This window comes from Neofelis nebulosa, chromosome 2 (assembly GCF_028018385.1).
Source record: "Neofelis nebulosa isolate mNeoNeb1 chromosome 2, mNeoNeb1.pri, whole genome shotgun sequence".
Taxonomy (NCBI): domain Eukaryota; kingdom Metazoa; phylum Chordata; class Mammalia; order Carnivora; family Felidae; genus Neofelis; species Neofelis nebulosa.
This window is the reverse complement of record NC_080783.1, coordinates 9,194,524-9,212,142: the sequence shown is the minus strand read 5'-3', so window position 1 is coordinate 9,212,142 and position 17,619 is coordinate 9,194,524. Positions and strand designations below refer to the sequence as shown.

Sequence of the window (17,619 nt, the reverse complement as noted above, 5' to 3'; positions counted from 1 at the left end):
AGGCGCCCTGGTATGTACTAATCTTAAACATGTAGACTCTTTGCCTTTTGGGCCCTTGTTGTGACCTCTGAGTTCCTGGTTGAATCGTCCTTCCTTTCAGTCACCTGATCCACCACTTGGAGCTTCTCTTAGATTCTGTGTTCAGGCGAGGCTGCTCGTGGGATTTGTGAATAGTTGAAGTTGGAGTCCCCAGTGAACCTCCTCCTCTCCCTACTAGTGACTTCCCCTCTCGTACCCCATCCCTCAACCTTTCAGGAAATCCCTGTACCCTGGTTCACTTTTATCTGCTATCTTCTTACAATTATCCCTCTTCTCTCTTATATCTTTTTTTCTTCAATACTCTGTCCTGTTTCCCATTCTCCCTTTCAACTCCTCTTTTTGTCTATTAATTACACATGCATCAACTAGAATGTAAGCTCCACTAGGGAACCAAGTTGCTCGTCCTGTTCCACCATCGTCTATCCACGGGACCTTGGAAAAATCCATTCATCCTTTACACACCTCAGTTTCTTCATCTGTAAAATGTGAATTAGTTATTCAACCCTCTCCAAGAGTTGTTGTAGAAATAAAATGAAATTATCTGTGAGGAATGTTTACGATATTACTGTATAAGTTAGCGCAATGTGGGAGAACCTGTTCGAAATGATCGCTTGTATTTTAAGGTGGTCAAGTTTAACCCATTGTTTCCGACAATAAATATTTGTCATTTGAGAGTTGCATCCCGTGAATTTGTGACACAATGACCACATCAACAACAAACAGAAGAATGTTCAGATTTCTCCCCCCTCTGAAGACAGTGGTAGGAAATGCACAATGGCAGTGGTGGTGAGGATGGGGTGACTGTTTATCAGCGAACGCCCACAACGACGTCAGCTGTGGCTGCTCAGTTGGTGGTAGTATCATTACATTTGTGTTTATGAGGAGTCGTTCTCTTCCCAATTCTCCCAGAAAGGTCAAGTGAAGAACATGGAAATTGGGATTTTAGGAAAAAATTGTGTTCCATGGCTTGGGCCCTTTCGATAGAGCACCACGAATATATTTAGAACACATTCGGCAGTGGTGGTGTGGCCCGAAGGTAGAAAACATTGGTTCAGGGATTGGGGTGGGGAATCTTATTCTTTTTATGCATGACGTATACAGATAGATATTTATCCCTCGTCAAGATATCTGTCTGTTTAAAGATAAATAGATATAGGTATGTTAAATAGATATATTAAAGATACATATTTGTGGTATTACAATATCAGGGGTTGGGTTCATAATTAGGAAAAAATATCTAAGAGGGCTCCTTAGGGCGGTGATGATGGGAAAACGGTGGAGAAACATTGGTTTAGAGTAAAACAGCTCTGAATCTGGGTTCCTGAGGACCACTCTCTGAGACTTGCGGTCCCTCATCTTTACCGTGCACGATGCTTGGTGGTGTGCTGGGTGGCTCCCGGGGTCCCTTTTCCCCGTTCATTTCTGAACAGTCATCACGGATCTTTGAAAAAAGGAACGACTTTCCTTTGAGATCTCAGAAAATGTCCCCTGGAATGTTCTGTAGGAATCTCCTGGAGTCCCAGGAACCTTTGTCTTGAAAGTTCCAGCTCTTGGGGTGCCTGGGTGGCTCAGTCGGTTAAGCGTCCGACTTCGGCTCAGGTCCTGATCTCACGGTCGGTGAGTTCGAGCCCCGTGTCGGGCTCTGTGCTTGATGGCTCAGAGCCTGGAGCCTGTTTCGGATTCTGTGTCTCCCTCTCTCTCTGACCCTGCCCCGTTCATGCTCTGTCTCTCTCTGTCTCAAAAATAAATAAAACGTTAAAAAAAAATTAAAAAAAAAAGAAAGTTCCAGCTCTTGCTTGAGCCTCCATGACCCGTCCTGAGCATGCATCTACCACTGGGTCTGTCTGCCACTCTGGGGAGGAGCAGAGCAAGGCTGGGCAACAGAGTGTCCTCTATCAATGGAGACACCCAGTGAGGGGCTGTCATGTGAGCCCCTGAACCAGAGGCTCAACATGAGGTTGTGGATCCCTGGGGTATCCCGGAAGCCCCTTCAGGAGATCTTTGAGGCCAAACTGTTTTCATACTAAGAGGCTCTTTGCCTTTCCATTGTGTTGATGTGTGCTCACATGGGAGCAAGAGCCCTGGCAGGTAAAGCTTCTGGTGCCATAGTACACATCAATGCAGTGCCCCTAAAACCTAAGGAGCAGTCGCTCCAGTCTCCCCTCCTGCAGGCCATTAAAAGAAAAAAGCCAGTTTCCCTTAAGAATGTGCTTGATGAGCCAATTAAAATTTTTGACTTTCTTATATTTCTCCTGTTGAGTATGCATCTTCTTAATGGTCTGTGTGAAAAACTGGGGAGTCCATATAAAGCAGTTCATTATATCTTGAAGCACAAATGTCTCAAGAAGAATACTTGTGGGATTGAGCTGCAAGCTCCCTGTACAATTCAGGGAACCAATGTTTTCCAAGTGTCCATGATATTATAAAATCCTGCCTAAGTGTAAGATTCATTTAAAACGGAAGACAGCATAGGAGCGCCCGGATGGCTCACTTGGTTGAGCTCAGGTCACGATCTCATGGTTCATGAGTTTGAGCCCCACTTTGGGCTTGTTACTGTCAACACAGTGCCTGCTTCCGATCTTCTGTCCCCACATCTCTATGCCCCTCCCCTTCTTGCACACACTCCTTCTCTTTCAAAAATAAATAAAACATTTAAATAAAATAAAATAAAATAAAATCCAAGCCAGCACAATGCATTGCACTAGGCAGTGCAATATTAAAGGTGAACATAAACGTACATAGATACCTCAAAGGGCTATTCAGATATTCCATCCTTTTAAACCACAGATCCTTGTGAAGCTCGATTATCTTCCTGTCCTTGCACAAAGCAAAGTATCCCAACCAATTGAACAGAGAAGCAGCTATACGAATCCAGCTGTCTTTGATGAAACTAGACATTAGTGAGGTTTGTAAAAAATGTAATATGCTTCCAGTCTTCTCACCAATTTTTTAATTTGGGAAATATATTTATTTTTCATAAAGTATGTTATTTATGTTAATAGGTGGTTGATATGTTATTGTTACTTTTAAATGAATTAACATAAATATTTTTAATTAAAAAATATTTCATTATTTATTTTTGAGAGAGAGAGAGACAGAGCTCAAGTGGGGCAGGGGCAGACAGAAGAGACCCAGAATCTGAAACAGGTTCTAGACTCTGAGCTGTCAGCACAGAGCCCAATGGGGGGTCTCAAAGTTTTGAACCACCAGATCATGACCTGAGCTGAAGTCCGACGCTTGCCACCCAGCTGGCCCCAGAAATATTTTTAAATGATCAGTTTTTAATTTCTGACGAAGTGCATATAGATAAATTGAAACAACCTAAGCAAAAGCTCTTTGGGGTCCTTCATAATTTGTAAGAGTGTGAAGAAGTCTTGGGACTAAAAAGTTTAAGGGCTGCTGCCTGAGGCCACAGCTGAGGTCAGCTGTACCCTGAGGACACGGGTATTTCTGCACAAAATCTTCTCAGATGTTCCCTCCTGTCACACACACCTCACCGTCTTTCTTTGCGCTTCTCTTTCCTTCTACGATTACCTTCACATGTCCACCCAATGCTGTGCCTCCTCTGTGAGAGACCCTCCCACGCAGAGCATTCGTGGCAAATTCAGTCACCAGCCTTACCGTCTGGCCCAAAGGTTTGGGTACATCCACTCGTTGCCTTCGTCATGACCTCTGAGTTGCTGGTTGAATCGTCCTTCCTTTCAGTCGCCTGATCCATCAGTCGGAGCTTTTTTTGGATTGTGTGTTCAGGTGAGGCTCTCCCTGGGTCGAATAGTGATTTGTGAATAGTTTTCATTGGGGTGCCCTCCAGTGAAGGCACTGGGGTGCCCTTTCACTGGGAAGCTCCTCCTCCCCCTCCCATGCCCCCAGCCCCTTTGAGATCTCTGTACCCCTGTACCTCATTTTTCTCCTGCTAGTTCTCTGCAATTGTATCTTTCTTGTGTGTACCTTTCTTTCTCCCTTAGACTCACCATCTGCTCTCAGCCCTGTGCAACCTGTTGAAATTAACCAGACTCCCAGAGCAGAGGGCTTTCTTTCCTGGGCCATGTCTGTGTACACCTTCTTCCTGGAGGTGCCCACATCCGAGTAAAGATGGCCAGGTAGCCTGTTTTGGCACAGAAGGAGTGCTATAACGTACTTCTCCAGATTCCCGAGGACCTATTTGTGGATCAGGAGGGATCCAAGTTTCCCCAGGTGCCTCCAGTGGGAAAAGTGCAAGGTATCAAAGAATTGAGGGGCTGCGTGGTAGAGTGTGAGGCTAGGACAGAGAGGATTTACAATGATGGCGACAGAAGGAAGGGTGTAAGGGTTAGGGTTCTCTTTCCCACGGATCTGGATACTTTTATTTTGCCGAGGACTCACATTTATATCTTTGGATCTGATTTTTTTATTGAGTGCCAGATTTGCCTATTGTGGGGGAAATTTTTTTCTATTTTTCTATTGAATATAATTTATTGTTAATTTGGTTTCCATACAACACCCAGTGTTCATCCCGATAAGTGCCCTCCTCAATGCCCATCACCCACTTTGCCCTCTCCCTATTGTGGGGGAAATTAAGCTCCCTTGACTTCTCAGTACTTCTGTGAAAAGCCCTAGACTCCTGAGGCATGAAAATGTATACAGAATTAAGACAGGGAGTGCTTGCTTTCACATCCCTAGAAACATTTTGCTTTTCATACACCATGAGAATGAGATCTGTAGCTGGTAAACTGCTGTTTGATCCAAAAGGATAATAAGTCTTCTCCTCTCCTGAGATTGCCAAATGCCTACAGCAGGGCTAGCTTCCTAAGCTAAGTCCCAAAGTACCAGGATTACTGCAGCCCTCTCTCCATTGGTATTTACACATCAAAAGGGATGAAGCCCAGAATGTGGATCATCTTTAATAAAAGCTGAAGACACTTGGCGTTTCTCTGCCTCTTAGAAAGAGGCATTTAAATTCCAAAAGATGAGGGTGAGGACAGAGGATCAGTTTAATCTTATCTCAAAGCAGCAAAGTTTTTTTCTTGTTTGTATTTTGTTTTTCCCTCCTTTCAGGAGAGGAGGAAGATGGCTTCTTTGTCCTGTCTATAAACGGAAAATCCATCATTCTTTATCCTTTGTCTATGGGATATCATCTGCCTCTCAGAAGGATTCCATCAGCTCTCTTCTCACTGCCTGTGGGTCTGCATTTGGGGGTAGATAATGCAGTGTGACTCTGGATGTTGAGCTGGTTGTGATGTCAATGAGGAATTCTTTCCCCTGATCCAGGTGCCTGGGGTTCCTGCGTGGTCATATACACAAAGAACGGCCCTATGCAAGTGGGGTACCATCTCAGACCCTTCACAGTGTTGGACAAAACATGGAGCCAGAGCATAGACAGCTAGCACAAATCTTGAGGTGAACAGGTCAAAAATGGAAAATTCTAAGATTTCCTCCCAAATTATTTGCATCTTCCCTTAGCAATGTACACCACCATTCACCCAGCCATTCAAGCCAGAAACTGAAGAGCAAGCCTTGGTTTCTCTCTCCTGCCCAGCTCCTAATTTTGCAAGTTCTATCAACTCTTTCCAAGCTGTTCTTGAACTGGCCCTTATCTCCACTGCCAGATCTGAATGCAGAGTTCTGTCAACCTGCATGGGGTCCTCCCATTTCCAAGGGTTGTCCTGCCTCCATTCTCTTCTGTTCCCAATTCATCCTTTACACTGAACCAAAACTGTTCTTGTCAAATGTAAAATGGGATCATGTCACTTCACTGATCGGATCTCTTCGATGGTTCCTCATTTCATTTAGAATGAAATTCAACTTCCCACACCTTAACCTACAAGCACGAGCTGTCTGCTGCCTCCTGCCTCTTCTTGTTCTCTCGTCTTACCTTTTGAGAGGCTTTTTTTCTGGCGTCTCTTTTTTGGAGTTGACCAGATACATCTTTTTCTTTTCTTGCCTAAAGAGAAAGGATACAGATGATCTTCTCCTGGCTACAAACATAGATCTGCCAACCTCAAAGGTCAACAATTTTCAGCGCTCACTTTTGGTCTTCAAACCATAGAGGCGAGCAGGTCATTGGTGGCCTTATGTGATGCTGCCTCATGGAGTAATGATGGAGAAGATATTCTAAAGTGGCAGAGGAGAGAGAGACATGAAGAGATTGGGACGAGTGTAGGTAGCTTGTTTCTAGCTATGAAATGGAAGAGTGAGCTATGGAAGCTGGTGAAGTGAGCTGAGGATCAAGAGGAAGCTCCTTTGATGAGCTGTGATAGGCTGGGGCAGTGACTGAATGCAGATCCCATGACAGGGAGATGCTGAATTCTCAGAGGAGAGAGGGGTCATGGACACGGTCAGGTGAGGCAGAAGGATTGCCTTAGAGAGAAAGAGGGAAGTGGAGAGGAGGGGGCAAATGCAAGCTGGTAGCAGGAAGTGAGGGTATTCCCATCCAATACCTTTTGGTGTAGTAAGAGGAAAAGTAGTCTGTTAAGAAAAGGAGGCGGGGGGGGGGGGGGCGCCTGGGTGGCTCAGTCGGTTAAGCGGCCGACTTCGGCTCAGGTCATGATCTCACGGTCCGTGAGTTCGAGCCCCGCGTTGGCCTCCGTGCTGACTGCTCAGAGCCTGGAGCCTGTTTCAGATTCTGTGTCTCCCTCTCTCTGACCCTCCCCCGTTCGTGCTCTGTCTCTCTCTGTCTCAAAAATAAATAAACGTTAAAAAAATAAAATAAAATAGGGGCGCCTGGGTGGCTCAGTCGGTTGGGCGTCTGACTTCCGCTCAGGTCATGATCTCGCAGTCCGTGAGTTCGAGCCCCGCGTGGGGCTCTGTGCTGACAGCTCAGAGCCTGGAGCCTGTTTCGGATTCTGTGTCTCCCTCTCTCTCTGACCTTCCCCTGTTCATGCTCTCTCTCTCTCTGTCCCAAAAATAAATAGACGTTAAAAAAAAATTAAAATAAAATAAAATAAAATAAAGATTTAAAAAAAGAAGAAAAGGAGGTGGTGAGGGGGGCCAGCAGTTTGAAAAAAAAAAAAAAGCTCAGGGTTGGAAAGGATCATTGCAGGAAGTGAAATTGTCACGCAGTGTAGAAGGATCATTTACCCTGGGCTCGTGAAGGCACAACACATGAGCTCTGCCCTGCTGTGTGGTTTTCCCCATAGTGAAGTGCCTGCCTTCATACCCAGTGTGCATAAAGCAGATAATGGGTCCCTCCAAGACCTGCCAGAGGGTTCTAGGAAAAGGCAGAGTGGCAAGGTGAAGATACCAGCAATAAGTTACTGAAGCAATGGATCGTGGACTCTAACCTGGTATGAAGGGGCATGAAGAGAGGCATATGATGAACCAGAAAGGGGAAAAGCCAATGGACTGGTCATCCAAGTGAGGTTGAAGAACAGCTCCAGAGGGAACAAGTTGTAAGGGAGAAAGCAGGCAGGGATACTTCTGAATTAATTGTTTAAGATTGGGCTGGAGAGGAGAGTTTGGAGGTTGAACAATAGCTGTAGAAGGAGCAGACTTCAAGGATTAGATGTCAAAAAAAAAAAAAAAAGAATTCTGAAATTAATTATTGGGAGGTGGAGCCAGGCTTCACCGATGAGAGGACCCATGGTTGTCTTTGGGTCCAGGAGGCCAAGAATCGGTGCAGAAAAAAGTCACTGGAAAAGAGCAGAGGAAAGTTCTGAGGGACCAGAGTATTGGATGGGTCTGTTGGATGGGACACCTTCAAGGTGTCCAGGATGGTGGCAGGACTTGAACTGACAGAAAAATTCTAAGTTAGCCTTAGAGGTCTGCTGGGGAAATAGGGACAAGTTAAGGATGACAGTGATTAAGACAGAGGGAGTATTTCATTCACATGGAGGGCAGAGGAGCAAAGGGCTAGTCAGGGGCAGTACGTGGCAAGCAGTGGACATCCACCCTGTCTCCCACCATGAGGTGAGCAAGAGCAGATAATAGGCAGCCTTGTCTTACGAGAAAGCAGTGCCCTCTCGGGGAACCAACTTTCAGTTAAAGAGGAGGTGTGACTAACCCTCCAAGAAGTTGTGGGTAAAGGAGACCTTGATTGTTTCAGGGCAGGCGATTGCAATGGATACGTATTTCAATGGCCCCCAGTGCCGTCTGGTTTCCCTACGATCTTAATGGAGGCCTTCAAGGAAGATGCAGTGAATGGGAGCTACAGAAACAAACTGTAATGAGCATCGTGACTCCAATCACATGGTGGGTGCTTCTGACAAAAGACGATCAGAAAAACAGAAAGTCACTCCACAGTCATGCTCCTGGGGTCCACAGGAGAACGGTAACCCTCCCTTACCTTTCTTGTTGGGAAGTGTGATGGATGCCGCCTGGAACTCTTTGGGGTCATTTGGTTCAGGAGAGCCATCTCTTATCTCTATCAAAGGAAACAGAATTCGATTCAGAGCTTGGAACAGGCAGAAGGAAAAGTCTGCCCTGCCTTGATTTGATCGGTTTGTGGTTACACTTACCAGTGTGGCTATCCCAGTGATATCCCCGCCCTCAGAGGAGGGCTCAGTTTGACCTGTTTTGAGGGACTCCCCTTACTCGACAGAAGAAAAGAATAAGGGGCCCTCAGTAACCCTCATGCAGGGGATAAGGCTGCGAGCATTGAGAGTTCTGATCTTGAATTCTGGTCAAGGTCACTGGCTTCAGTGAAGGGGAATGTCTTTGCCATATAAAAAATACATGCTAGTCCTTAAAGATTTGTGAATGGATATTTTTGAACCTCTCTCCTTGTCATTACTTCACCTTGAAAAATAGTGAAGGAGGCTGAGTGCCTTCTATATTTCTGTGTACAAGAAAACAGGAGCTAGTCTCTATTTGCCAGCACCTGTTAATAGTAAATAAATGCGAAGTTCTTGTTTTTGCTGCACTAAGAAGACCGCAGGGTTTGAAGCCATAACAAATCTCAGGTAAGACTGCCACCTCCTTCTTGTTTACACGGTTCAATGAGATCTGTCTCAAATTTTGGGCTCCTTAGGATAGGCATCTGAGGCAGATGGCAAGAAGTCATTAGACATTCTAAATAGTTTGTTGACTTTCAAATTATTTTGATCAACTCTTAAAAATCTAAACAATATAGAAATGATGAGGGTTGAAGGTGAACGTTCTCCACAGTCAGGATGAGGGCTCAGAAGAAGAACCGTCCGCATCTGGGCCATCTGTGTCAGGGCCACACAGGTCTTTGAGCACCTCAGAGTGTGGCTGACTCACACAGTCTTGCTCTGGCTCAGTCCCCTGTCCTGTCCCCAGGGGTCCTGCCACAGCCCTCACGCAGATGAATTTTCTCCCTTAGTAGACCTCCTAGTGATGTTTGTAGTCTAGGTCCTGTGGGTGCTACTGGGCTCGCTCATCTATGGTGCCCCTCCTCCAAGTCTACCTTTTCCAGACTCATCTCCCTTGTCTTCCCCAGGATCTCCTGCCCATCCAAGCTCCTGAGGGCTGGGTGTGCAGCTGGAAGCTGGGCCAAGATGGTGGTCAAGAGCGGCAAGGAGAGCCCTGTCTCGAGAAGATCCAAATGACCCCTCCTCTTGGTAGACATGAAAAGTAAGGCAAGCTATAGTTGTCCGCATCAACATTTCCTGGCACGGGACCTGAGGGAGGGTGGGGCATCTCTTGAGCATTTCCTTATCTTTTATTTGGGGCCTCGGGTTGTTACTGCACACTGAGCAGAGGAAGAAGATGAATTTCAGATCCCAGGACCAGCAAACAGGGACCAGAGGGAGGAGGAACAAAAACAGTCTATTCCAACCAGTAAACGTGGCGGGGCCAACGGAACACCAATGCCCAGTAAGGGTGGGAAAGACGGGGGAGTCAACAATCAACTAGCTACTTACTAATTTGTTTTCTGTTTTATTATTAAAAAATTTTTTTAATTCTCGTGTAGTTAGCATATATTAGTTTCAGGTGCACAATATAGAGACTCACTACCTACGAATTGAATAATTTAATTACGGCTTTCTTTCGCTCATCCAGCAGATAGAGTCTTCCATTGCTATTGGCTTCATGATTATGTTAACCTTATTTGGATGTTAGGTGTTAGAGGAGTGAAGGAAACATTTGAACCAAATAGAGCCCTTTATTCTCAGTATTGGAGAACTCAGAATCCACAATACCATTTTTGACAACACCCGATGGTACTCCATGGTTATATTTAATGTTAACAGAGTCCTTCATGATGATGGCTGGGGAGATTAGAAACAATTTTGGAAGCTAAATCAGGTCCATCAGGTCTTTAAATGTTTTATCATCTTTTCCAATAATTTCAATAACATTACTCTTAGAATCCAAGCCATATAAAAATGGACGTGGTTGAAACTGAAAGGCCCCTGTAATCAGGGCCTGAGCAATTGAGTAAGGGTCACAGAGGGGTGTACTGCACAAGTTACATGTCATTTAAGAACACTTATCGGGTGGGCATCACAGCATCAGACTGGTCATGGAGGCATCCCTGACAAGGATTCCAGTGCTGAGTTGGAGCATCAGTCCCTTGTTTTCTTTTTCTTTTGTCACACTCAGTTCTTTTTCCCTGGGCTCCTGCCACAAGCCCCTGGGTCGACAGGTGCATGATTGCCCCTCATACCCACCTCGAATTGAACTAAGTCAGTCCCAAGCAACATTACCTTGCACAGAGGCAGGCGGAGTGCCAGGTCCCTCTTGTGAGTCTTCTTCAGCATTTATGCAGGATGTTAAGTTGTCATCGGTCATTGAAGAGAGGAAGAAAAATCATTACAGGGCATGGGGACAGAGTGTCAGGGAGGAGATTAAACGTTTAAAAACACCCAGGCCAGAAGCATCAGGGCCCAAGGGCAGAGGGTGGGGCTGTTCCAAGGGTGGGAAGCAGGTGTTCAGGCTCCTGACTTTACCCAGGCCCCTGGAAGTGCCGGGAAGGGCTGTGTGTGGCAGGTGGGCACATGGGATGGACCAGGTTAACAAAAGGGTGAGACCTTGGAGTCCTAGACACGACTGCAGGTACCCTAGGCTGGGGATACACAGGTGTTGGACAAGGTCTGCTTCTCACCTGGAGTGATCCTTCCTTCCTGGGTGGTTCTGGGGAGGGCCACGGCAGGGCCAGGAGGGCTGGATGATTCAGTCCAGATCTCAGTGCTGTGCTGGGTGGATGTGCTGGGCTCACTGACACTGGGCTCGTGGGGCGAGAGGCTCTGTGATCGGTGTTGGGGTGGGGGCAACGACAGCAGGGTCTGGAGGGAGCTCCCTTCGGCTGAGTTGGCTGGGACATCAAGGAGGGTAGGCCTGGCTCTGTTCCATCCTCCATAGGAAATGACAACTGGGATTGGTGAAGGAGCACACATCAACACCCCGGGGACTCCGAATTATTTGGGGGAAGGGAAGGGCGCCTGGGTGGCTCAGTAGGTTGAGCTTCTGATTTCGGCTCAGGTCATGATCTCTCGGTTTGTGAGTTCGAGCCCTACATCGGGCTCTCTGTTGTCAGTACAGAGGTTGTTTTGGATACTCTGTCCCCCCCATCCCCCATCTCTGCCCCTTCCCTGCTCATACTCTCTCCCTCAAAAAAAAAAAAAAAAAAAAAGAACATTAAAATAAAATTTTAAAAAAAGAATTATTTGGGGGAAAGGAATTTCTTCACACATGACTTCCAATGGGTCAGGGGCATGGGGTGGTTGTTTCATTCTCCCCTGGGTGTGGAGAACTGATTTATCACCAGCATCATCCACTCGTGGCCCATTTCTACTCTGTGCTACTGATCTGGGGCATTCAGTTCAAATATAACTGCATCCAATCTCTGGGCTAAGACCAAAGTCGTTTCACACGTGAAGTTGACTTAGTCCTCAGGGACTTAATCTTCTTAAGTTTTTCTTTAATTTTGGTTTCAGAATTTAGAGTATCTTGTACAATGGTACAATTTGAATACGTGTCCCTGTTTTAATAAGTAAACACATCACACCTCCCTGTAGCAAAGAAGATAAAATAGAAATTCCTTCACAAGGTGTGTTCTGTCTACTCTGGCTTCTGCTCATTTGTGCAGATTGCGTTTCTGTGCCTCCCTGCCTTGCACCCTGACATGGGCCACAGCAAACCTCCTCCCCATCCTCAATACCCCAGGCCCTCGCCTTTCTGCACGCTATTCCTCCCGTGGCCAGGTTTCTCTTACGATTCTTCTCCATCATTTATTTCAGAAGTTAAGTCGTCTCGACCAGTGGACAGAAAAAGGAAAGCAAGCTGGGATTCTGGAGAGGGGTGCAGAACACGAGCTTAGGGCTACAGATCCAGAAAGACGCTCGAGCTCGGCCGGGTCGGGGAGCACAGCGGTGTGTGGTACCTCTGGCCCTCGGACTGACTTAGCGTGGCCTCTGAGAACCCAGGCCTCCCTGTGTTGCCTGGCTGCCGCCGGAAGCACCGGCCCGCGTGCACCGGCGCCCTGCCGCCCCTTTAGCTCAAGGAGTCATTTCTCCTGGGGAGGGACCTCTTGCTGTCAACAGCGCTAACCCCACTCACAGTGAGGTCCCAGTGCAGTGTGAGCCGCCGATCCTCTTCTTGTTGTTCTCAGGGAAGCGAATCGTGCGCTTTGGCCAAAGTGTTTATCCGCAAGCCCAAAGCGATGGTGTCACCTGTTCCTCCTGCCCTGGCTTCTTTCTTCCCAGCTCTGGCCTCGCTCTTTCTCCTGCTCTGTATTTGTCCAGCTCTTTCTCGTTCACAGCGTGCTTCCACGTTCCCTTTCCTTCTCATACCCTCTGTCTGTCTCCAGCTCCCTCTCCCCTCTCCTCCAGCTTTAGGCAGCGCCTTCCGCCTTGTTGGGAAGAGGGATTGAGAGCTCAGGCCCCAGAGTTAGGAGACCCAATAGGACGCCTGCTCTGCTCTTCACAGGCAAGTAACCTGGGGAAGGTTATTCTGAGCTATACTTTCTTCACATGTCAGATGGGGCTGATAATGACATCACAGGGTTGTTTTAAAGATGATGTGAGAGGGGCGCCTGGGTGGCTCAGTCGGTTGGGCGTCTGACTTCGGCTCAGGTCACGATCTCGAGGTCTGTGAGTTCGAGGCCCGCGTCGGGCTCTGTGCTGACGGCTCAGAGCCTGGAGCCCGTTTCGGATTCTGTGTCTCCCTCTCTTTCTGACCCTCCCCCACTCATGTTCTGTCTCTCTCTGTCTCAAAAATAAATAAATGTTGAAAAAAATAAAGATGATGTGAGATAACCCTATACAGTGCTTGGGATGATGCCTGGTACATAGTAAGTACTCAAAAAAAAAAGAGAGAGAGATACTTATTATCCATCCCTATTCATTTCCCTTCCCTTCTGGCCCTCCTTATCCTTCTGCCAGACTGAGTCTCTGTAACTGCATTTCAGTCACATTTTCCTTCCCTAGAGACTGTCCAGGGTGCTAAACGGTACAGCTTTCCCCCACTTCGTAGAACAGGTAAGACAGAAATGTTTGTGTCTTCTAGAAATTCATCTTAGAGAAGTGGGCCAGAGACGGCTCTTCCTGCTGCACTGCGAGAGAGTCAGCTTCTTATCTCCCCAGAGAACCGGCCAGTTGAGGGGCACCGCCCACGGGGCTGAAAGCCAACCCACACTTGGAGCAAAGCAACTTCTGGTCCCTGCTCCTACAGCCCGAGAGATATTCGGAAAGACTCATACCACTTCTGAAGCTCTTGAGGATCATTGTCAGGTGGGGGTATTCAAGCAGGTTGATTCGGCTGAACAGCATCTGCAGAAATGACAGGTTGAACATCTTCTCCAGGTGGCTGAGGATATTGTACACCAGTCTGGGTACAGGGACCTGATTTCTGTAGGCTTCCATGGATTCCTTAAAAAATGGCATCAAGGATGGTGATGAATAATCATAAAATGGAATGGAAGTTTCTTTTACATTTGTGGTTTGCTACAGTGTAAGAGTAGTATTTCATTCTTCTGACAAGGAATTTAACACAGAGGTATAGATAGACTCGAAGGCAGAGAAGTCACAGTTGCACATATTTACTTCCAGAACTTCACCTATTTTTGGATGGTTGGTCGTAGGAATAAATAACTTAGCCGTCTTTAAAATAAGTCTGCTTTGTGAACCTTATTTTAGGTATATTTGAGGGCAGAGAGAAATTTGAGGGAAGGGAAGGTAGTCAAAGGCTCCTACTATGTAACTATGTCTCTCAGGCTCTGGGCAGAACTCTGTAGCAAAGGACCAATTAGTTGGTCACAAGTGGCAATTCTGTTGATCGCTTGTTAGCCTCTGTTTGATCTCTCTGTCTCTCTCTCTGTCTCTCTCTTACTCTCTCTCTTTGACTTGAGATGGCCTGAATGGGTTCTAGCCAACAAGGAAATCATCCAGAGAACTCCTCTTCCTGAGAAGTTGGCCAAAAGGAGAAACATGGCAGGAGAAATGATTGCACAACACTTACTGAGCACCTACTAGGCTTGTCCTTGGGTATATAGCAGTGGATAAGACCAGCGTGGTGCTACCCATAGTGAGGGAAGGGACACTGTCGGGTGGAGAAGATGAGCATTCAATAATAAACACAAATTAAAGAAATGCCCCGTTGCTTTTGAGAGAAGTGTTATGAAGGGAAAGCATAGATTTCTATGAGAAATCAATTAGATGAGTGGGTTAAGGAATCCTCTCTGAGGAGTGACATCTGGGCTATGACCCGAAGAAGGGTTGGAGCCAACCAGGCCAAGCCTGGGAGAAGAACACTCAACCACTGCTGCCCTTTCTTGGGATTAGGGCTCAGGAAATGCATAAAAAACAAAAATCATGAAAAGAATGCCATTTTTGTCCATATAGCCATATCTTCCAATGCCTGCTTTGCTTCAAGTCTGAAAGGACTGCGTACAACAAGCTCTTAAGAATTGGGAGGGTACCCTTAGTGGGTTGAATGGTGCCACCCTCCAGTAAGATGTGTCCACTTGAAACCTGTGAATGTGACCTTATTTGGAAAAGGGGTCTTTGCGGATGTAATTAAGTTAGGATTTGAGAAGAGATCATCCTGGATTAGGGTGGGCTCTAACACACAATAACAAGTGTCCTTAGAAGAGAAGAGAAAAAGAAAAAATGAGGGAAAGAAAAGCTGATGGAGAGACTGATGTAGAGATGGAAACAGAGATTGGAAGTGAAGTTTCTACAAGGATTTCTGGTGCCACCAGAAGGTAGGAGAGTCAGGGAACAGGCTCTCTCTTGGAGCCTCCAGAAGGAACCAACATGGCCAACACCTTGATTTTGTACTTCTGGCTTCCCAAGCTGTGAGAGAATAAATTTCTCTCGTTTAAGGCACGTGGGGCGAAGTTGTTTGTATGACTGCCCTTGTAACCCGATCTTTCCCTGAGAATGAACATTTTGGGCTAGACCTTCCAAGCTCTAAGGGTTTGTGGTCTGAGACTTCAGTAACTGTTGGTGGGGGGGCTGGGCTGCCATGGAAAAGCAGTCAGCACGACTCACCCTGTACATCGTCTCAGTGATGAAGGAGTTGTCTCGGAGGCCTTCGAGGAAGGGAAATGGCTTGTGTATGGCATAGGCAATCTCCAGCTTCTGGTATATGAAGTGCTGGCGTAGAGTCTCTTCTAAAGCTCTGGTCATGGTGAACATCCTACGGAAGAGGCACGAGAAGAGAGGAAAGACTCTGGAAACTCGGGGAGCTGCTGTTTGTGCTCAGTGGGCATTTTCAGATCACCATCCTGGTCCCAAAGTCATCCTATAGCAGTCTTCCTCAAAGGCTCATGGGTGTAAGAGGCAATGACAACGTCCAAGGACAATGGAGGCTGAAATTGACCGACAATAGGTTGCTGAAATCTCAAAGGGGTATTGGTAAATATAAGACAGATATTAAAAATAGCTTATAGGAGCAGCTGGGTGACTCAGTCAGTTAAGTGTCCAACTCTTGATTTTGGCTCAGGTCATGACCTAGCAATTTGTGAGTTTGAGCCCCACATCGAGCTCTGCGCTGACTGTGTGGAGCCTGCTTGGGATTCTCTCTCTCTCTCTCTCTCTCTCTCTCTGCCCCTCCCCTGCTCTCTCTCTCAAAAATAAACGAAAAAAATTTAAAAAATTAAAAACAATAAAAATCACTAATATTTATTGAGTATTTCCTATGTGCTGGACTTTATTATAAAGGTTTCACATGCAGTAACTTATTTGATCTTCACAAAACCCTTGCAAGATGGTTTCTATGATTTCACCCATTGTATTGTGAAGGACATGGAGACATAGAGATGTGTTATGAACTTGCCCTAAATCGCACAACTTGGAAGTGATAGACGTGAACACATTCCGATGTTCTGCTTCTAGGTTTATGGTCATAAGTACTATGGTCTGTGGCTACACTGAACAGAGTTAAGGTTGTCTGGACTGCACCTTACGACAGACACTAGCAACGCTCACGTAAGAGGGACCACCCAATGATGAGTAGAAAGATAGAAACCCGATAATATTTGGAAACTTTAGTAAACCACCTACAACCTTCAACACACAAATAGGCCAAACATAAATAGACACGAAGGAGGTATAAGACGTGATTAGTAAAAGGCAACTTAACTGATTTATTATATGTATCAATTACATATCGCAGAACAGACATGTGCCTTTCCCATCCCATGTGACATTGATAAAAATTAGCCATTGATAGGTCATGAGAAAATATCAATAATTATTAGAGGCAGAAAACTTACAGATGAATTCCTGACAACTTGTCAAGGGAATAGAAGTGTAAACAGAAAAACTCAATCACCCAGAGATTTTTTTTAAAAATGAAATAGAGATCCTGTTTTTCCTACTTCCTTTTGTGTATAATAGAAAACTGAACTGTAACTGATGACTGTTTCCAGGATTAATCCCAGTGGTAGATTGAGCAGCCCTGCTCTCTCCTCATTCCCACATCATTTACATTTGACAGAAGGAAAAAAGACAAAACATATTGTAAGAGTAAAGTAATCCACAATAGTGCTGGAAAAGAAAAGATGCCTCAGGGGGTCTATAATCATGAAGAAATACTGGAGATTGGGAACAGGTGGAAGAGAAATCTAGCAACCAGGATGAGGACAGAATCCACGATGTGGGGAAGAAAATTGCAAAGGCAAGCACAGAGCCCCAGAAATCCAGAACGGTCACATGGTAACAAGAGGAAGTGACCCTGAGGTTACGTTTAGGATGATTATACAACAGCATTCAGAACATAAGATCCACCAGCTTCCTTATTCTTCAACTATTATGGTTCTCAAGAGTGAGAGCAAGGCACAGAGAGGTTAAGTAAATAGCCCAAGGTGGCAAAGCAGAGCTTGTCTGAATAAAGCCCCATTAAAGCTAGTGCATGATATAGGGTCTCATATGGGAGTGTTCAGATTTTTATTATGGGAAGGAGTCTTAAAAATGAATAAGCAAAAGACAAACATCCATATGGGGGAAAAAAGCAAAAGGCTTAACTAGGCAATTAAGTCAAATGTGCAATAGATATATGAAAAGCATGGCAATTCTCTAGTAGCTGGAACAGTACAAAAGAAGACGATTTAATAGCATTTGCCTATCAGATTGTCCCACATAAAGACTAATCGCAATAACCACAGATGCTCCTGGTGCAAATGTAAACAGATCCAAATGTTCTGGAGGCGAAGTTAGCAATCAGGGTCAAACGCCCTAGAATATGGATTCCCTTGAG

General features: G+C 45.8%; 1 protein-coding gene across 1 annotated transcript in view; it reads right to left on the bottom strand.

Moving 5' to 3' along the window:
* The window catches only part of LOC131496502 (sp110 nuclear body protein-like), a 35,350-nt gene that overhangs the window by 17,101 nt on the left and 630 nt on the right, over window positions 1-17,619 (bottom strand). Inside the window, 7 exon segments of the mRNA XM_058702128.1 lie at window positions 3,661-3,801; window positions 5,891-5,959; window positions 8,300-8,377; window positions 10,626-10,670; window positions 11,024-11,290; window positions 13,619-13,787; window positions 15,411-15,730. Of these exon segments, the coding sequence (XP_058558111.1) occupies window positions 3,661-3,801; window positions 5,891-5,959; window positions 8,300-8,377; window positions 10,626-10,670; window positions 11,024-11,290; window positions 13,619-13,787; window positions 15,411-15,557 (916 nt within the window). The 5' untranslated portion in view covers window positions 15,558-15,730.